Source organism: Salmo salar, chromosome 14 (genome assembly GCF_965601325.2).
Source record: "Salmo salar chromosome 14, fSalSal1, whole genome shotgun sequence".
NCBI classification, from domain to species: Eukaryota; Metazoa; Chordata; class Actinopteri; order Salmoniformes; family Salmonidae; genus Salmo; species Salmo salar.
In genome coordinates, this window is record NC_138304.1 from 100,706,504 (window position 1) to 100,732,013 (window position 25,510).

A 25,510-nucleotide genomic window follows, 5' to 3' on the forward strand; every position below is an offset into this window, starting at 1 on the left:
CTGGGGCAGGCCGTCATTATAAATAAGAATTTATTCGTAACTGACTTGCCTAGTTAAATAAAGGTTACACACACGTACACACACCACACTGACCAAAAAGTTATTTTGTTACGTATGTCCCCATTACCAGTAAAACATAATCAAAACGTATTTCTTTCACTTACTAGCTGTGCTGTTTCGTTGTTCATTTGTTCAGTCATTTCATTCTCAACCAAGACTTCTATGGAACGCCGTTTGGGTCTTTGCGTGTCAAAAAATATACTGTTTAACAATATTTGACGTGTCAATCAGGACCTGAATATGACTGCACGTCACATAATAATTTAACTCGTTCATCATTTTTTTACGTAGTTATTACACATTGACTACACTATCACTCGTATTTCATATGTCACAACGATTCATCGATACGTATGCTATGATGCTGGTAAAGTCTCGTGCAGCTACAGTGCTGGTCATAAAAAAAAGCTAGCTAGCTCATGGATGCAAACAATGATCTTCCCCAAAAACATAGTAAAACGACATAATCTATTTCAGTAGCTATCGTTAGCTAGCTAACTATCTAGCTAGGTGTCATCATCTAAAACAGGGGTGTCAAACGTCCGGCCCGCGGGCCGGATCAGGCCCGCAAAGGGGTTTAATCCGGCCCGCGAGATGATTTTGTAAAGTATAAAAATGAGCTGCAATTTTTCAATAAAAGAAACTGCTGTTCCAATTGCGTCCACTGGATGGCGCAATAGCAATTGTGTTAAGCAAGCAAACTGTTTATACCAGAGCAGAGCAAGTAGGTCAAGCAAGTGCAGCCAGTCCGGATGAGCTACTTTGTTTTGCCCGCGATATTTATTACGGCTTCTACTTTTAACATTATGTGCTTTGGCACCCTCATTGCCCCAATATGTCTCTGTCAAAAAAGAGAAAAGTGGACGCAGATTGCAGAGTGTTCCAAGAAAAATGGTCATCCTCCTATTTATTCACGGAATTGAATGGGAAAGCTGTATGTTTGGTGTGTTCACAGCATGTTGCAGTGCTGAAAGAGTATAGCCTTCGTCGCCACTATGTGAGTCTTCATGCCGACAAATATGACAACTTTCAAGGACAGCAGAGACGAGAGAAGGTGAATGAACTGTTGGCGGGTCTGAAGAAACAGCAGTCTGTGTTTACTCACAGCCGAGACATCAGTGACGCTGCAGTGAAAGCTAGCTACCTCATTGCTAATGAAATCGCAGTGGCTTCAAAACCATTTAGTGAGGGTGAATTTGTAAAAACATGCATGATGAAGGCAGCGGAGATTGTGTGCCCTGAAAAGCGCCAGGCTTTTGCAAATATCAGCCTGACAAGAAACACAGTTGCAGACAGGATTTGCGATCTTTCAGTGGATTTGGACTGCCAGTTGAAGCAAAAAGTAAAGTCATTTATTGGGTTTTCAGTTGCAATTGATGAAAGCACGGACATTACAGATGTTGCACAACTGGCCATTTTCATCCGCGGAGTTGATGACACATTGACCGTCAGCGAGGAGTTCGTGGAGTTGGTGCCGATGACAGATACAACGACAGCAGCTGATATTTTCACCGCACTTGTCGGCGCGCTGGACAGGGTCAGAGTGGACTGGCTACAGATGGTGCGCCCTCAATGATCGGGAAAAAGCAGGCGTTGTAACAAAGTTCAGAGAGAAAGTGCAATCTGCAAATGGAGGACGTGATTTTTGGACTTTTCACTGTATTTTGCACCAGGAGGCTTTGTGTTGCAAGTCATTAAAGATGGATAAGGTCATGAAGGTGGTCATCCAAACTGTTAATTTCATCCGATCCAGAAGCCTGAATCACCGTCAGTTTGACAGCCTTCTCAGAGAGAAAGACCACATCTATGGCCTGCCATACCACACTGAGGTAAAATGGTTAAGCCGAGGTGCTGTGCTTAGGCGTTTCTTTGATTTACGAGAAGAAATTGAACAGTTCATGGAGGAAAAGGGCAAACCAGTGTTAGAATTTCATTCCGCAGAATGGATGCAGGACCTTGCATTTATGGTGGATGTTACAGAGCACCTGAATAACTTGAACAAACAGCTGCAAGGGCGCAACAAAGTCGTCACGCAGTATTATGACAGCATACGTTCTTTCAAGTTGAAGCTGTCATTGTGGGAGACGCAACTCGCCGGCGGTGATGCAGCTCACTTCCCCTGTCTGAAAAATGTGTGCGCGACCCAACATGTGGCAGACATGAAGCGGTTCAAAGATAAAATAACGGGACTGTTACGGGAGTTTGAGCAATGCTTTCAGATTTTTGGTGAAGTGGAGAAAGACTTCAACGTTTTTTGCTCGCCATTCACCGTGAATCCCTCTGATCTGCCCGTCAGCATCCAACTTGAAATAATAGACTTGCAGTGTGACTCGGATATGAAGGGCAAATTTTCCGCAGCTGGCTTGGACACATTTTATCAGAATCTCTTGCCAGGTTACCCCAACTTGACAGCCCTCGCTGCAAAACTGTTGTACATGTTTGGAAACACATATCTTTGTGAGCAAGTTTTCTCTGTAATGAGCATAAATAAAACAAAGCAACGCTCAAGGCTCACGCACAAGCACTTGAATCACATCCTGAAGTTGGCTGCCACTCAGGATGTGACGCCTGATATTCATGCGCTGGTGAAAGCTAAAAGATGCCAGGTATCAGGAGTCAAACAAACTATGCTTAAAGTGCTGCATGAGAAACCCTGATATAGTTCTGTGATCTGTGATATACTTCTGTGAATCACTGAGGCATTGTGTGTTTGTGTGTTCTTTTTCTTTAGAATTTTCAAATAAACTTGAGGTGTTTTATGATTAATAGTGATGTTGTGCTTGTACTATTGTGGACAGACACACTGTCCTCAGGCTCCAGCTTTATGTTTTATGTTGATCGTATTAAAACAAAGAAAACAATCTGAAGTTGTTGTTTTTAAGTTATATATACCATGATTTTACCGGTCCGGCCCACTTGGGAATAGATTTTCCTCCATGTGGCCCCTGTGCTAAAATGAGTTTGACACCCCTGATCTAAAATAACCCTAATTTATGAGACAGTTCTTATTTGATTAATGGTGGTCGGACCCATCTATGTGAAGCTAGCCACAATAAGGATTAGCCACAATAGTGGACTTTGTGGTTAGCCTTCAAAATAAAAGTATGACATAATTCTACTATTTGTATTCATTTGCATCACTGTCAATGACATACTTTTATTTTGAAGGCAAACCGCAAATTCCACTATTGTGCCTAATCTTTATTGTGTCTAGCTTCACAACACATAACCCGGTCCGGTCGAGCCTCACTAGCGAGATGAAGCTAGCTGGCTGCTTATTTTCACGAACTGAAGTTCAATATCAATAGGCGAACAACAAGTGGCAACCTAGCTAATACTTACTCACAAGGATTCCTAAATCATTGCTAAGAATAATGAAAATGACTGCAGTTTTTACTGGTCATTCTTTTCAGGCTGGTTGTATTGGTGCTAGCTAGGTACCTAGCTGATGCTAGCTACACCAGAAGTTGCGGTCGAACAAATTATGCTTTATTACCAACGCGGTATTGTAAACACATCATTCATGGCCGGTGTTTTCTTGTTTGCAGACTTTTTTGTACATCTTTGACGGTGCTACTGTATCTTTTTTGACACGCAAAGACCCAAACGGCGTTCCATAGTATGTATGTCGTGAAGCTAATAGCAGTGACGCTATTACTGTGTAACTCTGGTAGGACAACATAGGAAAAATAGCACACTTGGCAGTGTTAACCGGTGCTCGACCAGTCGGCGAAAGCCAACATCACCCACGACAGAGAACGGTTGATTGTCAAGGGCAATGAATTTCATTATCTTGGCTTTAATGGATTTCGCCTTCGAGTTGTCTCGCTGAAATGTTGTTACTCTTTCAAATGACTGCTTGACTTGTTGACTGCTCGATCCACACAGCAGACATTGTGGGCTAGGTACCTACATTATATTGGTATGCACGTCAGCTTTTATATCGGTTTTGCACATTGGGCGTTAAACTAGACATCCGATCCGATATGGTCACTGATATATCGTGCATCCCTACTATATATCATCACTATTGTGACTATTATATCATCACTATTGTGACTATTATATCATCACTATTGTGACTATATATCATTACTATTGTGACTATATATCATTACTATTGTGAATATATATCATCACTATTGTGACTATTATATCATCACTATTATATCATCACTATTATGATTATTATATCATCACTATTGTGACTATATATCATCACTATTGTGACTATATATCATCACTATTGTGAATATATATCATCACTATTGTGACTATTATATCATCACTATTGTGACTATATATCATCACTATTGTGAATATATATCATTACTATTGTGACTATATATCATTACTATTGTGACTATATATCATTACTATTGTGACTATATATCATCACTATTGTGACTATATATCATCACTATTGTGACTATATATCATCACTATTGTGACTATATATCATCACTATTGTGACTATATATCATCACTATTGTGACTATATATCATCACTATTGTGACTATATATCATCACTATTGTGACTATATATCATCACTATTGTGACTATATATCATCACTATTGTGACTATATATTGCCATAACTTTGTGCTTTGAGGCCAAAATGAAATCCTATGTAGAGAAGGAACAAAAGGAACCAAAGGAAAGGCTTTCCTGAAGACACATCACAAACACCCCAATCATTACTCATTCATACACGTCTGTTCTTACTCACTTCACATAGCAGTTTGAAGACTACTGTAATTCAGAGTACTGTAATTCAGACTACTGTAATTCAGAGTACTGTAATCAAGCACAAAACACTTAACATTTACCACTGAAGAGCACATTCATCAGCTCAGACTAAAATCAACATCATTTTGCACTCTAGCTAAGCAGTAGCTAAGAGTCCTCAACCACACACACTGCTATTAAACATGTCCTCGTCAAGCCTAACCCTCCAACAACACACAGTCCCAGTATGACAGCGTAGCAGGAATGATAGGCTCGCACCTGAGCCTCGTTGCTGCTGAGCGAGTGCAGGTCGAGGTTCTGATCCCCCTCGATCCTGAGCTCCGGCTCACAGTCAGCGATGGGCGCCTTGGCTTCTTCCCCGTCCCCTCCTTTCTCCCCCTTCTCTCCCCCGTCCCCCTCGCACTGAGACCTCCTCTTCAGGAAAGAGGAGAAGAGTCGCGAGAGGCCACGGCCGGCCGAGGTGCGCTGGCGGGGTCTCAGCTGCACCTCCTCCTGGGGTGAGGAGGACGAGCCGGGGCTGTGGGGCGAGGTGACGGGAGTGCTGGAAGCCTGGGACTCAGAGGGCCCGTGGTCAGGGGGCGCGGCCTGATGCTGCTCTACCTCCTGCTGGCTGGGCTTCTTTTGCTGCTGGCGCTCTGTCGCCTCGTCTGTCGTCATGGCAACAGCTGCATAGGGGAAAACAACCAGGGAAAATAGTCCGTTATGAAGAGATTTGGTCAGGTAGTTTACCTGGGATTGGAGCCTATGTTGGTAATATAGTCATTACACTACAGGTCATTACATTACAGTCATTACACTACATCGTAAGGTAGTGTGCCGTCTAACCTCTTCCTTGTTTCTAGCAGATTATTTTTGTGATTCTGTATTTGTCCTTTGAACGTACACACTTAACACACAAACAAGCCCAAGGGAGAGTAGAAAGACAGAAAGAAGGGGACGTTCCTAACGATCCTATTTACACAGGAAGAAGAGAGAGAAACAGCATGTCTCTCTTCAGCAGGGTCATGGAAGCTGCTGATTCTGCTCCTTATTCAATACGGTGTAGGGAGAGACAGAGAGAGAGACGAGACAGAGAGACAGAGAGACACAGAGAGACAGAGAGAGACAGACAAAGAGAGAGAAGAGACAGAGAGACAGAGAGAGACAGACAAAGAGAGAGAAGAGACAGAGAGACAGAGAGACACAGAGAGACAAGAGAGAGACAGCGAGACAGAGAGACAAGAGAGAGACAGAGAGAGAGACGAGACAGAGAGACACAGAGAGAGACAGACAAAGAGAGAGAAGAGACAGAGAGACAAGAGAGAGACAGCGAGACACAGAGACAAGAGAGACACAGAGAGAGACAGAGAGACGAGACAGAGAGACACAGCGAGACACAGAGAGCGAGAGACAAGAGAGACAAGAGAGAGACAGAGAGACACAGAGAGACACAGCGAGACACAGAGAGACACAGAGAGACAAGAGAGAGACACAGAGAGCGAGAGACACAGAGAGACAAGAGAGACACAGCGAGACACAGAGAGACACAGAGAGACAGAGAGACGAGACAGAGAGACACAGAGAGACAAGAGAGAGACAGCGAGACACAGAGAGACAAGAGAGAGAGCGAGCGAGAGACAAGAGAGAGACAGAGAGAGAGAGACGAGACAGAGAGACAAGAGAGAGACAGACAGAGAGTGAGTGAGAGACAAGAGAGAGAGAGACAGAGAGTGAGAGACAAGAGAGAGAGAGTGAGAGACAAGAGAGAGACAGACACTAAATGTAGATCATTTATCATCATGGATGATAATGGCTAACCCCTTAGGTGGCTGTTAGAGATAGACGTAAAATGTTAAACCACAGACAGAGCTGGGTCACCGATTAGCTATTATTCTATTAAATCCCAGGCAGCCATTTATGCTACAAATGCCCAGGGAGAGGGAAAAGGAGGAGGGAGGGAGAGGAGGAGGGAGAGAAGGAAGGAGAGGAGAGATAGGAGGAGGGATAGGAGGGAGAGGAGAAGGGATAGGAGGGAGGAAGGGAGAGGAGGAGGGAGAGGAGAAGGGAGAGGAGGAGGGAGAGGAGAAGGGAGAGGAGGAGGGAGAGGAAGGAGAGGAGGAGAGAGGGGTGGAGGGAGAGGAGAAGGGATAGGAGGGATAGGAGGAGGGAGAGGAGGGGGGAGAGGAGGGAGCGAGAGGAAGGAGAGGAGGAGGGAGGGGCAGCCATTATTATTATTATTATTATCATCATGGAGTGGTGGTGTGATCTGGAGTGGGCCTTTACAGCCCCTCATCTCTCTCTCCCCACCCTCTGACGCTGCATGCTGGGTAGGGGTCACCATGGCAACGCAGGCTTTATTAGGCCCCAGTCATGTCATTGTGTTGGTGGAGTCTCCATGCTGCTACTGTTGGTGATTCAGCATGGGAACATCATGGGGACATCATGGGGAGATAGAGGCTGGTCATTGTGCTGGTGGAGTCCATGGCTCTATGCTGCTACTGCTGGTGATTCAGCATGGGAACATCATGGGAACATCATGGGAACATCATGGGGACATCATGGGGACATCATGGGGACATCATGGGGAGATCATGGGAACATCATGGGGACATCATGGGGACATAATGGGAACATCATGGGGACATCATGGGGACATCATGGGAACATCATGGGAACATCATGGGGACATCATGGGAACATCATGGGAACATCATGGGGACATCATGGAACATCATGGGAACATCATGGGGACATCATGGGGACATAATGGGAACATCATGGGGACATCATGGGGACATCATGGGGACATCATGGGAACATCATGGGAACATCATGGGGACATCATGGGAACATCATGGAACATCATGGGAACATCATAGAACATCATGGAACATCATGGGAACATCATGGGGACATCATGGGGACATCATGGAACATCATGGGAACATCATGGGGACATCATGGGGACATCATGGGGACATAATGGGAACATCATGGGAACATCATGGGAACATCATGGGGACATAATGGGAACATCATGGGGACATCATGGGGACATAATGGGAACATCATGGGGACATCATGGGGACATCATGGGAACATCATGGGAACATCATGGGGACATCATGGGGAGATCATGGGGAGATAGAGGCTGGTCATTGTGCTGGTGGAGTCCATGGCTCTATGCTGCTACTGCTGGTGATTCAGCATGGGGACATCATGGGGACATCATGGGAACATCATGGGAACATCATGGGGACATCATGGGGACATAATGGGAACATCATGGGGACATCATGGGGACATAATGGGAACATCATGGGAACATCATGGGAACATCATGGGGACATAATGGGAACATCATGGGGACATCATGGGGACATCATGGGGACATAATGGGAACATCATGGGGACATCATGGGGACATCATGGGGACATCATGGGAACATCATGGGAACATCATGGGGACATCATGGGGAGATCATGGGGAGATAGAGGCTGGTCATTGTGCTGGTGGAGTCCATGGCTCTATGCTGCTACTGCTGGTGATTCAGCATGGGGACATCATGGGGACATCATGGGAACATCATGGGAACATCATGGGGACATCATGGGGACATAATGGGAACATCATGGGGACATCATGGGGACATCATGGGGACATCATGGGAACATCATGGGAACATCATGGGGACATCATGGGAACATCATGGGAACATCATGGGGACATCATGGAACATCATGGGAACATCATGGGGACATCATGGGGACATAATGGGAACATCATGGGGACATCATGGGGACATCATGGGGACATAATGGGAACATCATGGGGACATCATGGGGACATCATGGGGACATAATGGGAACATCATGGGAACATCATGGGAACATCATGGGGACATAATGGGAACATCATGGGGACATCATGGGGACATCATGGGGACATAATGGGAACATCATGGGGACATCATGGGGACATCATGGGGACATCATGGGAACATCATGGGAACATCATGGGGACATCATGGGAACATCATGGGAACATCATGGGGACATAATGGGAACATCATGGGGACATCATGGGGACATCATGGGGACATCATGGGAACATCATGGGAACATCATGGGGACATCATGGGAACATCATGGGAACATCATGGGGACATCATGGGAACATCATGGGAACATCATGGGAACATCATGGGAACATCATGGGGACATCATGGGGACATCATGGGAACATCATGGGGACATCATGGGGACATCATGGGGACATCATTGGAACATCATGGGAACATCATGGGGACATAATCGGAACATCATGGGGACATAATGGGGAGATGGAACAGGATGAGTGACCAGCCTCTAAGAAGACCAGGCCTTGCCACTACTGCCAGTCATTTTAGTGTTAGTAAGCAATATCATATTTCTATATTCAATATTCTAGCTATATTCTATTACATAAGAAAAAAAACGTCAACATTAATTACAGAATTCTTCTGACTATTTTGAGGAAGTAATACTGGCTTTGTTCCTATGGTGTCTCATGAGGGACAAACATCAGTAACTGCTACATTGAACCACACCTCCAAGACTGAAATCGTATTTTTCTTAATGAGCAACAGAGAAACGTGGAATTGGTGCGTTCAGTCGCTCTTTAATCATGGAGCCCCAAATCAGTGTTTCCCACCCCCTGGGGTTGACTGACACAGTCCTGCCGAGCCCAGCTCTACCCAGCATGATAGTGGTTAATCTAGTTGCTGCCCTATGACAGGGCCAAATCTGATAATAACAGCAGCACGCAACTAGACCGGTCCAAAATCTGTGCTGGCTTGCCAATGTATGACCATAATATCTGGCAAGACAGCACAGACAGATCTGGGACCAGGCTAGCAAATAATCTTCAGTGTTTCTTTCTTTCGCTTGGATCTCTCCTGAGTCATTGTCTAGTCTAGTCACATTGTGTATCTACTATCTACTCAGTAAGTACAGGCCAGAACAATAGCGGACCGACTCACAAGGGCCCTTCAACAACTAATAATACAGTGAGGCTCCACAGTTCAAAGAAAGGTGAGGAGCAGTGAGTTGATTTAATCAGACGCTCACAAGGAGATCTCAGGGGTACGTCCCAAACAGCGCCTTATTCACTACGTAGTGCACTAGGACCTCATAGGGGCTCTGGTCAAAAGTAGTGCACTATATAGGGTGCCATTTGGGACGTAAACCCGGGTCTACCGTTCAGCCTCTCTCTGCTCTCTGTCTCCACCACTCTCAGGCTGCTCAGTAGGTAGTAGAGCCGTAATTACCTTCATCACTATAATCGTCTGATTTCCAGTCTTTAAACTGTGACTCCCTGCCCAGCGCTGCTCATGGGCTCAGAGCATAGGCAATAGGCTATAGACTAACCAAGTAGAACATTGGGTCATTCTCCTCTTATTAAAGTGCAGTAGACAAAGTAGGTTTGCATTACATTACATTACATTATATTATATTACATTACATTACATGCACATGACTTTACATTACATTACTTTACATTACATTACTTTATATTTTATTACTTTGAACACTGCAAAGAGAGTGCTGAATTCTGAAGCACACTACTACTATAACCCTTCTGTGTGTGTCTAAATGAGTCGCTTTGAAAAAGGGTTGATGGCAAAGACGAAAACACCGGAAGTGTCTACTTCCTGCTTTATCAAAAGAGACACCTCGGTCTGTCCATGGTGTGTGTGAATCACAGGAGGTTGCTGGCACCTTAATTAGGGAGGACGGGCTCGTGGCAAAGTCTGGAGCGGAATCAGCGGAATGGTATCGAATAGATCAAAAACCTGGTTTCCATGTGTTTGATGCCGTTAAAATTCACCGTTATTACGAGCCGTCCTCCCAGCCTCCACTGGTGTTGACGTGTGCTACGTGTGTGCGTGGTTAAAAAAACTACTACACAAAAATACATTTCTGTGGTAAACAGCTTAAAGGACAAAGAACCAGTTCAGAATCTCAGATTAGTCGTGTCATCATCATGCTAGCTGTCATGGCGCCTTCGTCGGTTTCCTGTTTTCTTATGGCTGCTGACACACAATGTGCCGGTAGATGTCCAATCAAGATCTTCGCAGGACGACAGAGTTTGTCAGTTGGCTAATACCCCCGATGGTGTCAATATGAGAACTACCCGCTTGAATTTACATCCCCACGCCTGCAGCACTGCATCCCTACTGCATACCACAGTCATGTACTAATTACACTGGCTTAGGCACGCAGAGAGAGGATGGTGGCCAGCTTAACTTGATCCTGCTGAGGCCTATCTATCATGTTGCTGCTTCCCCTGGACAGTAACACCACTCTACTGACTACTGCTTCCCCTGGACAGTAACACCACTATACTGACTACTGCTTCCCCTGGACAGTAACACCACTATACTGACTACTGCTTCCCCTGACCAGTAACACCACTCTACTGACTACTGCTTCCCCTGGACAGTAACACCACTATACTGACTACTGCTTCCCCTGGACAGTAACACCACTATACTGACTACTGCTTCCCCTGACCAGTAACACCACTCTACTAACTACTGCTTCCCCTGGACAGTAACACCACTCTACTAACTACTGCTTCCCCTGGACAGTAACACCACTCTACTGACTACTGCTTCCCCTGGACAGTAACACCACTCTACTGACTACTGCTTCCCCTGACCAGTAACACCACTCTACTGACTACTGCTTCCCCTGGACAGTAACACCACTCTACTAACTACTGCTTCCCCTGGACAGTAACACCACTCTACTGACTACTGCTTCCCCTGACCAGTAACACCACTCTACTGACTACTGCTTCCCCTGAACAGTAACACCACTCTACTGACTACTGCTTCCCCTGACCAGTAACACCACTCTACTGACTACTGCTTCCCCTGACCAGTAACACCACTCTACTGACTACTGCTTCCCCTGGACAGTAACACCACTCTACTGACTACTGCTTCCCCTGAACAGTAACACCACTCTACTGACTACTGCTTCCCCTGAACAGTAACACCACTCTACTGACTACTGCTTCCCCTGGACAGTAACAACACTCTACTGACTACTGCTTCCCCTGAACAGTAACACCACTCTACTGACTACTGCTTCCCCTGAACAGGTCAAAAAGCCCAATGGAGGTCAAAGAGCCCAATGGAGGTCAAAGAGCCCTATGGAGGTCAAAGAGCCCTATGGAGGTCAAAGAGCCCTATGGAGGTCAAAGAGCCCAAGAGGTCAAAGAGCCCTATGGAGGTCAAAGAGCCCTATGGAGGTCAAAGAGCCCTATGGAGGTCAAAAGTAGTGCACTATAAGGAATAGGGTCCCATTTGGAATGCAGCCCACCACCTCCCCACAGCCTCGACCTGTCTAACTCCTACCAGTTTCATGTTGCAGGTTCAGCTAGGAATAATTCCACAGTAAACTGATTCCATATACAGTCGTCAGTGAAGTCAATAGGGCAAAAGTTAGAGTCTTACGGTAACTGTTTCGATTCTATTCAAAACACACGTGAGCATCACATACTCCACAAATATCCATCCACATTGACGGGGCTGTAGTGGAGCAGGTCGAGAGCTTCCAGTTCCTCGCTGTCCAAATCAATAAGGACTTAAAATGGTCCACACAAACCCACACAGTCGTGAAGAAGGCACGATAGCGATAGCGCCTCTTTCCACCTCAGGAAGTTGAAAAGATTTGGCATGGGCCCTCAAATCCTCAAAAAGTTCTATAGCTGCACCATTGAGAGCATCTTGACTGGCTCCATCAGTGCTTGGTATGGAAACTGCACCGCCCTCGATCGCATGGCGCTACAGAGGGTGGTGCGGACAGCTCAGTACATCACAGGGACTGAGCTCCCTGCCATCCAGTACCTCTATATCAGGTGAAAGGAAGGCCCAGAAAGTTGTTCAAGAACCCAACCCATAGACTGTTCTCTCTGCTTCTACACGGCAAACGGTACCGGAGCATCAAGTCTGACACCAGCAGACTCCTGAACAGCTTTTATCCCCAAGCCATAAGACTGCTAAATATGACCCTGCAATGAACCTTTTATTTCTGCACTGACACTATGCACACTCCCTTTACATTGATGACTTTTTCGCTAATCCAATCTGTTTTCCACCTAGATTCACCGTCATCACATTGAATTATTTTCTTGAAATGACGTGAGAACAACGTTGATTGAACTAGTTTTTTGCCCAGTGGGTTGACACTTGGAATACACACACACACACACACACACACACACACACACACACACACACGACAGAGCATGTGTTTACTTGATGGTGCAGCAGATGGTAGGGGTGTGTGTTCCAGATCTCTGAGGAGTTCCTCTCTGAGGGTCAGAGGAGAGGAGTTCTTTGACATGAGGGCTTTGACCTTTACCCTGTTTGCCAGGCCATAACACACGCACACTCTGACTCCGAAATAGCACCCTATTCCCTATGTAGTGCAGTATTTTTTGACCAGGGCCCATTTGGTAACCCATAGGGCTCTGGTTCAAACGTAGTGCACTACAAAGGGAATAGGGTGCTATATTGGGACGCATTCACGCTCAATATACAGACCTCCTACCACCCACGCTCAATATACACACCCTACCACCCACGCTCAATGTACACACACCCTACCTCCCACGCTCAATATACACACCCTACCACCCACGCTCAATATACACACCCTACCACCCACGCTCAATATACACACCCTACCTCACACGCTCAATATACACACCCTACCACCCACGCTCAATATACAAACCCTACCACCCACGCTCAATATACACACCCTACCACCCACGCTCAATATACACACCCTACCACCCACGCTCAATATACACACCCTACCTCCCACGCTCAATATACAGACACCCTACCACCCACGTTCAATATACACACCCTACCACCCACGCTCAATATACACACCCTACCACCCACACTCAATATACAGACACCCTACCACCCACGCTCAATATACACACCCTACCACCCACGCTCAATATACACACCCTACCACCCACGCTCAATATACACACCCTACCTCCCACGCTCAATATACAGACACCCTACCACCCACGCTCAATATACACACCCTACCACCCACGCTCAATATACACACCCTACCTCCCACGCTCAATATACACACCCTACCACCCACGCTCAATATACACCCCCTACCTCCCACACTAAATATAGACACCCTACCTCCCACGCTCAATATACACACCCTACCTCCCGCGCTCAATATACAGACATCCTAACCACCCACACTCAATATACAGACACCCTACTAATGAGTGCATCAAATGTGTACAGGAGGATTTCAGTTGATACACTCCCTTAGGAGGGGTCACAGCAGGTCAGAATTAGGCTATGTTATCTACACGGGGATAAGCATGGCAAGATATTCCACCGGCACTGCCTGTGTGTCTGTACCCATTCTGTCCCATTCCACAATTCTGTCCCATTCATCCATTCAATCCGATTATACCATTCTGTCCCATTCCCTCCATCCTGTCCCATTCCCTTCATTCTGTCCCATTCCCTTCATTCTGTCCTATTCCCTTCATTCTTTCCCATTCATCCATTCAATCCGATTCTACCATTCTGTCCCATTCCCACCATTCTGTCCCATTCCCTCCATCCTGTCCCATTCCCTTCATTCTGTCCCATTCCCTTCATTCTTTCCATTCCCTCCATTCTGTCCCATTCCTTCCATTCTGTCCCATTCATCCATTCAATCCGATTCTACCATTCTGTCCCATTCCCACCATTCTGTCCCATTCCCTCCATTCTGTCCCATTCCCTTCATTCTGTCCCATTCCCTTCAATTCTGTCACATTCCTTCAGTTCTTTCCCATTCTACCATTCTGTCCCATTCCCTCCATTCTGTCCCATTTCCTCCATTCTGTCACATTCCTCCCATTCTGTCCCATTCAGTCATATTCCCCCATTCTGTCCCATTCCCGCCATTCTGTCCCATTTCCTCCATTCTGTCACATTCCTCCCATTCTGTCCCATTCAGTCATATTCCCCCATTCTGTCCCATTCCCGCCATTCTGTCATATTCAACCCATTCTGTCCCATTCCCCCCATTCCCTCCATTCTGACCCATTCCCTCCACTCTGTCACATTCACCCATTCTGTCACATTCCCTTCATTCTGTCCCATTCCCTCCATTCTGTCCATTCCCTCCATTCTGTCACATTCCCTCTATTCTGTCCCATTCATCCATTCAATCCGATTTTACCATTCTGTCCCATTCCTCCCATTCTGTCCCATTCCCTCCATTCCCCCATTCTGTCCCATTCCCCCCATTCTATCCCATTCCCTCAATTCTGTCACATTCCTTCAGTTCTGTCCCATTACCTCTATTCTGTCCCATTCCCTCCATTCTGTTCCATTCTACAATTCTGTCCCATTCCCTCCATTCTGTCACATTCCCTCCATTCTGTCCCATTCCCTCCATTCTGTCCCATTCCCTCCATTCTGTCCCATTACCTCCATTCCCGCCATTCTGTCCCATTCCTCCCATTCTGTCCCATTCCATCCATTCTGTCCCATTACCTCCATTCCCTCCATTCTGTCCCATTCTCCCATTCTGTCCCATTCCCTTCATTCTGTCCCATTCCCTCCATTCCCCCATTCTGTCCCATTCACCCATTCTGTCCCATTCCCCCCATTCTGTCCCATTCCCTCACATTCCCTCCATTCTGTCCCATTCCCCATTCTGTCCCATTCCCTCCATTCCCTCCATTCTGTCCCATTCCTCCCATTCTGTCCCATTCCCTTCATTCTGTCCCATTCCCTCACATTCCCTCCATTCTGTCACATTCTCCCATTCTGTTACATTCTCTCTATTCTGTCCCCCACGGTATCCAATTGAAAGAACATATTTTGTTTGGATACTATAGTAAGACCAACGGCAGCTCAATGAATGTAGAACAACTCTTGGATAATGAAGCAGAAAGGGTACTTCAGATACTGAGGGAACAACGAAGGGTCCAAGGGCCCAGATTTGGGACTCATCATGAGGGAAGTGTATTCATATCATTAGAGAAGAGGTCTGTTTTAATACACGCTGTGTGTGTTTGATTAGAATCACAGTTCGGGGAGCAGAATTTCTACAAAGTTTTCAGATACAAGCAGTACCCCTGCGAGTTCTGCGAGTGTCACTTACAAGGCAATGTTTGGGAAATCATCTGGCAGCATGAGAGAGAGAGAGAGAGAGAGAGAGGAGAGAGAGAGAGAGAGAGAGAGAGAGAGAGGGAGAGAGAGAGAGAGAGAGAGAGAGAGAGAGAGAGAGAGAGGAGAGAGAGAGAGAGAGGAGAGAGAGAGGGAGAGAGAGAGAGAGAGAGAGGAGAGAGAGAGAGAAAGAGAGAGAGGAGAGAGAGAGAGAGAGAGAGACAGGTTGCAGCCCCCCAGGAAGTGAGAGAAGGAAAGAGCTGATGCCATGTGGCGGTGCTGCATGAAGCTGGCAGAACAGTAGAGGAGAAACTACTGATGGAACTAAAGGTCTTCACGGGTCCACTCGAACCCGATTACCCGGGTAATAGGTTATGTAGCCTCATTAATAGGTTATGCAGCCTCAGTAATAGGTTATGCAGCCTCAGGAATAGGTTATGTAGCCTCATTAATAGGCTATGCAGCCTCAGTAATAGGTTATGTAGCCTCATTAATAGGTTATGCAGCCTCAGTAATAGGTTATGCAGCCTCAGGAATAGGTTATGTAGCCTCATTAATAGGTTATGCAGCCTCAGTAATAGGTTATGCAGCCTCAGGAATAGGTTATGTAGCCTCATTAATAGGCTATGCAGCCTCAGTAATAGGTTATGCAGCCTCAGTAATAGGTTATGTAGCCTCAGTAATAGGTTATGTAGTCTCGTAATAGGTTATGCAGCCTCGGTAATAGGTTATGCAGCCTCGGTAATAGGTTATGCAGCCTCAGTAATAGGTTATGTAGCCGCAGTAACAGGTTATTCAGCCTCAGTAATAGGTTATGTAGCCTCAGTAATAGGTTATGTAGCCTCAGTAATAGGTTATGCAGCCGCAGTAACAGGTTAAGTAGCCGCAGTAACAGGTTATGCAGCCGCAGTAATAGGTTATGTAGCCACAGTAACAGGTTATTCAGCCTCAGTAATAGGTTATGTAGCCTCAGTAATAGGTTATGCAGCCTCAGTAATAGGTTATGCAGCCGCAGTAATAGGTTATGTAGCCTCAGTAATAAGTTATGCAGCCTCAGTAATAGGTTATGTAGCCTCAGTAACAGGTTATGTAGCCTCAGTAACAGGTTATGTAGCCACAGAAACAGGTTATGTAGCCTCAGTAATAGGTTATGCAGTCTCAGTAATAGGTTAAGTAGCCACAGTAACAGGTTAAGTAGCCGCAGTAACAGGTTATGTAGCCGCAGTAATATGTTATGCAGCCTCAGTAACAGGTTATGTAGCCACAGAAACAGGTTATGTAGCCTCAGTAATAGGTTATGCAGTCTCAGTAATAGGTTAAGTAGCCACAGTAACAGGTTAAGTAGCCGCAGTAACAGGTTATGTAGCCGCAGTAATATGTTATGCAGCCTCAGTAATAGGTTATGCAGCCTCAGTAACAGGTTATGTAGCCTCAGTAATAGGTTATGTAGCCTCAGTAACAGGTTATGTAGCCTCAGTAATATGTTATGCAGCCTCAGTAATAGGTTATGTAGCCTCAGTAATAGGCTATTGTTCTGTTTTTTATGTTATTATAGCCTACATTAATGTCACTTTTATTAGTCCTATATTTTTGTAAAATTGTTGCAGCATATTGTTATTAATTTGGCTATATTCTTTCATTTAAAAAAAGGTTTGTTAATAACAAATGTTCAATGACTCCAGACAAATGTGATATTTGTCACCATAAAGCTTATTTCATCATAGGCTAGTTCTGCTCCGTGGCTTTCCTTCAAAATAAATAAGTTACACTATAATGCAGAGTTACCGATAATGCAGTTACCGATAATGCAGTGTTACCGATAATGCAGAGTTTTATGAAGAACATTTATGACCAAGTTAATCTTCTGCTCATGTGGTGTATTTGTGTGTGTGTATTGTAAATATTGTAGCCTAATGTTGAAAGACTGACGGTTTATTGATTGTGTAAATAAGGCATGTAATTCATGGATATAAGAAATATAATCTGCACAATTTCTCTCTTCAATTATACATATGTTCTCTGCTCCAGATTGTAGGCTATATGTTCTCTGCTCCAGATGGTAGGCTATATGTTCTCTGCTCCAGATGGTAGGCTATATGTTCTCTGCACCAGATGGTAGGCTATATGTACTCCCCTACAGATGGTAGGCTATATGTTCTCCCCTCCAGATGGTAGGCTATATGTTCTCCCCTCCAGATGGTAGGCTATATGTTCTCTGCTCCAGATGGTAGGCAATATGTTCTCCGCCCCAGATGGTAGGCTATATGTTCTCCGCCCCAGATGGTAGGCTATATGTTCTCCGCTCCAGATGGTAGGCTATATGTTCTCCGCTCCAGATGGTAGGCTATATGTTCTCCGCCCCAGATGGTAGGCTATATGTTCTCCGCCCCAGATGGTAGGCTATATGTTCTCCCCTCCAGATGGTAGGCTATATGTTCTCCGCTCCAGATGGTAGGCTATATGTTCTCCCCTCCAGATGGTAGGCTATATGTTCTCTGCTCCAGATGGTAGATGATTTGTTCTCCGCTCCAGATGGTAGGCTATATGTTCTCCCCTCCAGATGGTAGGCTATATGTGCTCCGCTCCAGATGGTAGGCTATTTGTTTTCCGCTCCAGATGGTAGGCTATATGTTCTCCGCTCCAGATGGTAGGCTATATGTTCTCCGCTCCAGATGGTAGGCTATATGTTCTCCCCTCCAGATGGTAGGCTATATGTTCTCCCCTCCAGATGGTAGGCTATATGTGCTCCGCTCCAGATGGTAGGCTATATGTTCTCCCCTCCAGATGGTAGGCTATATGTTCTCCCCTCCAGATGGTAGGCTATATGTTCTCCGCTCCAGATGGTAGGCTATATGTTCTCTGCTCCAGATGGTAGGCTATATGTTCTCCCCTCCAGATGGTAGGCTATATGTTCTCCCCTCCAGATGGTAGGCTATATGTTCTCCCCTCCAGATGGTAGGCTATATGTGCTCCGCCTCAGATGGTAGGCTATTTGTTCTCCCCTCCAGATGGTAGGCTATATGTTCTCCCCTCCAGATGGTAGGCTATATGTTCTCCCCTCCAGATGGTAGGCTATATGTTCTCTGCTCCAGATGGTAGGCTATTTGTTCTCCGCTCCAGATGGTAGGCTATATGTTCTCCGCTCCAGATGGTAGGCTATATGTTCTCTGCTCCAGATGGTAAGCTATATGTTCTCCCCTCCAGATGGTAGGCTATATGTTCTCCCCTCCAGATGGTAGGCTATATGTTCTCCCCTCCAGATGGTAGGCTATATGTTCTCCGCTCCAGATGGTAGGCTATATGTTCTCCGCTCCAGATGGTAGGCTATATGTTCTCCGCTCCAGATGGTAGGCTATATGTTCTCCGCTCCAGATGGTAGGCTATATGTTCTCCGCTCCAGATGGTAGGCTATATGTTCTCCGCCCCAGATGGTAGGCTATATGTTCTCCGCTCCAGATGGTAGGCTATATGTTCTCCGCTCCAGATGGTAGGCTATATGTTCTCCGCCCCAGATGGTAGGCTACATGTTCTCTCCGCCTCCAGATGGTAGGCTATATGTTCTCTGCTCCAGATGGTAGGCTATATGTTCTCTGCTCCAGATGGTAGGGCTATATGTTCTCTGCTCCAGATGGTAGGCTATATGTTCTCCGCTCCAGATGGTAGGCTATATGTTCTCTGCTCCAGATGGTAGGCTATATGTTCTCCGCTCCAGATGGTAGGCTATATGTTCTTGTCACGACTTCCGCCGAGGCCGGTCCCTCTCCTTGTTCGGGCTGCATTCGGCGGTCGACGTCACCGGCCTTCTAGCCATCGCCGATCCACTTTTCATTTTCCATTTGTTTGTCTTTGTTTTACACACCTGGTTTCAATCCCCAATTACATGTTCATTATTTAACCCTCTGTTTTCCCCATGGTTTTTGTGTGTGATTGATTTATGTATGTTCGGTCCGTTATTGTGGGTGAGGTATTACGACATGTTATTGGAATATTTGAGTAAAGTTACTCATCTCCGCTGTCCTGCGCCTGACTCCTCTGCACCAGCTACACCCAGACCACTACAGTTCTCCACTCCAGATGGTAGGCTATATGTTCTCCGCTCCAGAAGGTACACTACCATTCAAAAGTTTGGGGTCACTTAGAAATGTTCTTGTTTTTAAAAGAAAAGCTAGTTTTTTGTCCATTAAAATAATATCAAATTGATCACAATACAGTGTAGACATTGTTAATGTTGTAAATTACTATTGTAGCTGGAAACGGCTGATTTTGAATGGAATATCTACATCGGCGTACAGAGGCCCATTATCAGCAACCATCACTCCTGTGATCCAATGGTACATTGTGTTAGCTAATCCAAGTTCATAATTTTAAAAGGCTAGTTGATCATTAGAAAACCCTTTTGCAATTATGTTAGCACAGCTGAAAACTGTTGTTCTGATTAAAGAAGCAATAAAACAGGCCTTCTAGTTGAGTATCTGGAGCATCAGCATTTGTGGGTTCGATTACAGGCTCAAAATGGCCAGAAACAGAACTTCCTTCTGAAACTCATAAGTCTATTCTTGTTCTGAGAAATGAAGGCTATTCCATGCGAGAAATTGCCAAGAAACTGAAGATCTCGTACAATGCAATGCTGTGTACTACTCCCCTCACAGAACAGCGCATATTGGCTCTAACCAGAGTAGAAAGGAGTGGGAAGCCCCGGTGCACAACTGAGCAGGAGGACAAGTACATTAGAGTGTCTAGTTTTAGAAACAGACGCCTCACAAGTCTTCAACTGGCAGCTTCATTAAATAGTACCCGCAAAACACCAGTCTCAACGTCAACAGTGAAGAGACGACTCCGGAATGCTGGCCTTGTAGTGCCCCCCTGGTCAAAAGTAGTGCACTACAAAGGGAATAGGGTGCCATTTTGGATGCAGCCCCAGGGCTTCCTTCCGTTAGACAGGGATTTACATTTCTCAGCTGTGCAAAGAGCATATGTGATGAAACTGTCACGCCCTGACCAGGTGAACTCGGGTATTTTGGGTCAGGGTGTGTCATGTTGGGTATTTTTCCTGGGTTTGTTTTCTATGTTTGCATTATAGCCTTGTGTTAGCTCTATGGGGTTTATTTCTATGTTGGGTTCTGTCGATTCCCAATCAGAGACAGCTGTCGCTAGTTGTCTCTGATTGGGATCACATTTAAGTTCCTCTTTCCCCCACGCTGGTTGTGGGCTGTTGTCTCTTTGTGTTTGAGCAAGTAACGTATCGGCATTTTCTTGATTTTGTGTACGTGTTTATTTCAGTGTAAAGAATAAACATGTGTTCGCTCCCAGCTGCGTTTTGGTCCGCTTCCTCGTCACCCGACGACGATCGTTACAGAAACACATACTAAACAAAACACATATCCCTAGTCCTCACTCTGGCACACACACACACACACACACACACACCCACACACACACACACACACACACACACACACACACACACACACACACACACACAGCTCAATATCACCTTGTTCATTGTTATATCAAAACTATTTTTCTCTCTCTTGATCCTCTTTCTCATCTGAGCAGAAATAAAATGTAAAACATTTAAAACACTAAAATACATTTAGGATAAAAAAATAGATATACTAAACCAATTCTAAATGTCTAAATGCTCGGTAGCTTGTCGTTGGGTGCTGAAAGTCAGTTTAAGGGTTGAAAGCTGCTTTAACATTAATCTGTCTCTGTGTGGGATTAGAGCTGGATCTCTGTCTCTGTGTGGGATTAGAGCTGGATCTCTGTTTCTGTGTGGGATTAGAGCTGGATCTCTGTCTCTGTGTGGGATTAGAGCTGGATCTCTGTCTCTGTGGGGGATTAGAGCTGGATCTCTGTCTCTGTGTGGGATTAGAGCTGGATCTCTGTCTCTGTGTGGGATTAGAGCTGGATCACAGTCTGTGTGGGATTAGAGCTGGATCTCTGTCTCCGTGTGGGATTAGAGCTGGATCTCTGTCTCCGTGTGGGATTAGAGCTGGATCTCTGTCTCTGTGTGGGATTAGAGCTGGATCTCTGTCTCTGCGTGGGATTAGAGCTGGATCTCTGTCTCCGTGTGGGATTAGAGCTGGATCTCTGTCTCCGTGTGGGATTAGAGCTGGATCTCTGTCTCTGTGTGGGATTAGAGCTGGATCTCTGTCTCTGTAGATGTGAGCAGCTGTCTCTCTCTGTACTGATGTGAAGGGCTGCTGTCTCTCTCTCTCTCTGTACTGATGTGAAGAGCAGCTGTCTCTCTCTCTGTACTGATGTGAAGGGCTGCTGTCTCTCTCTCTCTCTGTACTGATGTGAAGGGCAGCTGTCTCTCTCTCTCTGTACTGATGTGAAGGGCAGCTGTCTCTCTGTGTACTGATGTGAAGGGCAGCTGTCTCTCTCTCTCTCTGTACTGATGTGAAGGGCAGCTGTCTCTCTCTCTGTACTGGTGTGAAGAGCAGCTGTCTCTCTCTCTGTACTGGTGTGAAGGGCAGCTGTCTCTCTCTCTGTACTGGTGTGAAGGGCAGCTGTCTCTCTCTCTGTACTGGTGTGAAGGACAGCTGTCTCTCTCTCTCTACTGGTGTGAAGGGCAGCTGTCTCTCTCTCTCTGTACTGATGTGAAGGGCAGCTGTCTCTCTCTCTGTACTGATGTGAAGGGCTGCTGTCTCTCTCTCTCTCTGTGTACTGATGTGAAGGGCAGCTGTCTCTCTCTCTCTGTACTGATGTGAAGGGCAGCTGTCTCTCTCTGTCTACTGGTGTGGAGGGCAGCTGGATCTGTCTATCCCTCCCTCCCTCCCTCCCTCTCTCCCTCCTCCCATCTCATTCTCCCTCCCTCCCACCTGCCTCTCCTCTACACACCCTGGCCTTCAGTTCCTCCCTCCCTCTTCTCTACATGCCCAACCCCCCCTCCCTCCCTCCCTCCCTCCCTCCCTCCCTCCCTCCCTCTTCTCTACATGCCCAACCCTCTCTCCAGCCCCCTGAAGTCGCTGACTGTTTCTAGGCAAGTCCCAATATGCCTTTAACAACAATAGCCCACCAGCAGTTACCCCGCTGGAGCATAGGTGTAAAGGATACACTCTGGTCTGGGGAACTGGGGAACTGGAGGCCTGGAAGGCATACCAATGAGACTCTGGACTCAGGGGGTCTCAATGTTCAAATGGACATTTGAAGTCTCCTAAAGTCCCAAATGCAGCTTATCTCAACAGACATACCAGACAGCATCGAGCAAGCTCACCAAGGGAGATTGTGTGTGTGTGTGTGTGTGTGTGTGTGTGTGTGTGTGTGTGTGTGTGTGTGTGTGTGTGTGTGTGTGTGTGTGTGTGTGTGTGTGTGTGTGTGTGTGTGTGTGTGTGTGTGTGTGTGTGTGTGTGTGTGTGTGTGTGGTGTGTGTGTGTGTGTGTCCACTATCCACCATTAGGGCATATTAGTACTTTCACTTTCATCAGGTCCACCACAAGTCACCTTGTTTAGGTACTTGGAAAATCCTGCCTAGCAATAATTAGGTGCCTTGGTGTTACTCATCAAATATTCCATGCTCTTTAAAGTCACTTTAAATGTAGGAGATTGAAGAAACTTAGACCACAAAGACGTGTGAGGGAGAGGGATTGTGTGTGAAAGAGGTATGGGAAAAGAGACGGAGCGAGAGAGCGAGAAATAGGCTTTTTACCAAATTACTGTACGACAGACCACGTATTCACCCTGCACACTCTAATTGACAAACAAACAAAAAGTATTCTCATGCTTGTTGATTTCAAAAAAGCTTTTGACTCAATTTGACATGAGGTTCTGCTATACAAATTGATAGAAAGTGGTGTTGGGGGAAAAACATATGACATTACAAAGTCCATGAAAACAAACAACAAGTATGCGTTTAAAATTGTAAAAAGAACACACATTTCTCTCCACAAGGCCGTGGGGTGAGACAGGGATGCAGCTTAAACCCCACCCTCTTCAACATATATATCAACGAATTGTCGAGGGCACTAGAACAGTCTGCAGCAACCGGCCTCACCCTACTAGAATCTGAAGTCAAATGTCTACTGTTTGCTGATGATCTGGGGCTTCTGTCCTCAACCAAGGAGGGCCTACAGCACCTAGATCTTCTGCACAGATTCTGTCAGACCTGGGCCCTGACAGTAAATCTCAGTAAGACAAAAATAATGGTGTTCCAAAAAAGTTGCCAGGACCACAAACACAAATTCCATCTAGACACAGTTGCCCTAGAGCACACAAAAAACTATACAAACCTCAGCCTAAACATCAGCACCACAGTAACTTCCACAAAGATGTGAACGATCTGAGAGACAAGGCAAGAAGTGCCTTCTATGCCATCAAAAGGAACATAAAATTCGACATACCAATTAGGATCTGGCTAAAAATACTAGAATAAGTTATATAACGTTTATGGTTGTGAGGTCTGGGGTCCGCTCGCCAACCAAGAATTCACAAAATGGGACAAACACCAAATTGAGACTCTGCATGCAGAATTCTGCAAAAATATATTCTGTGTTCAACTTAAAACACCAAATAATGCATGCAGAGCAGAATTAGGCCGATACCCGCTAATTATCAAAATCCAGAAAAGAGCCGTTAATTCTACAACCACCTAAAAGGAAGCGATTCCCAAACCTTCCATTACAAAGCCATCACCTACAGAGAGATGAACCTGGAGAAGAGTCCCCTAAGCAAGCTGGTCCTGGGGCTCTGTTCACAAACAGACCCCACAGAGCCCCAGGACAGCAACACAATTAGACCCAACCAAATCATGAGAAAACAAAAAGATAATTACTTGACACATTGGAAAGAATTAATAAAAAAAACAGAGCAAACTAGAATGCTATTTGGCCCTAAACAGAGAGTACACAGTGGCAGAATACCTGACCAATGTGACTGACCCAAACTTAAGGAAATCTTTGTCTATGTACAGACTCAGTGAGCATAGCCTTGCTATTGAGAAAGGCCGCCGTAGGCAGACCTGGCTCTCAAGAGAAGACAGGCTATGTGCACACTGCCCACAAAATGAGGTGGAAACTGAGCTGCACTTCCTAACCTCCGGCTAAATGTATGACCATATTAGAGACACATATTTCCCTCAGATTACACAGATCCACAAAGAATTCGTTAAACAAACCCAATTTTGATAAACTCCCATATCTACTGGGTGAAATACCACAGTGTGCCATCACTTGCTTTGGCAATGTAAACATATGTTTCCCATGCCAATAAAGCCCTTAATTTGAATTGAATTGAAAGAGAGAGAGAGAGAGAGAGAGAGAGAGAGAGAGAGAGAGAGAGAGAGAGAGAGAGAGAGAGAGAGAGAGAGAGAGAGAGAGAGAGTAACCAAGGAGGGTTGAGAGGGAAAGAGAGAAAAAGAGGATGATACTCAGTGAAAGTGAGAGATGCAGCCATCCTGGTAATCTGCTGGAATCATCCTGCCTGCATCCCAAATGGGGCACTACTTTTGACCAGGGCCCATAGGGAAACCCACTATTTAGGGAATAGGGTACCATTTGGGTTGCAT

General features: G+C 45.7%; 1 protein-coding gene across 7 annotated transcripts in view; it reads right to left on the bottom strand.

Moving 5' to 3' along the window:
* Positions 1-25,510, bottom strand: part of epb41a (erythrocyte membrane protein band 4.1a) — a 113,000-nt gene that overhangs the window by 85,479 nt on the left and 2,011 nt on the right. For 6 of the 7 annotated variants that reach the window (XM_082961344.1, XM_082961346.1, XM_082961348.1 and 3 more), the window contains exon 2: positions 5,069-5,475. The exons of the other annotated variant lie outside the window; for it this stretch is intronic. In XM_082961344.1, coding sequence (XP_082817470.1) covers positions 5,069-5,475 — 407 coding nt within the window. The remainder of the gene's footprint in view (positions 1-5,068; positions 5,476-25,510) is intronic. 7 annotated transcript variants of the gene reach the window in all.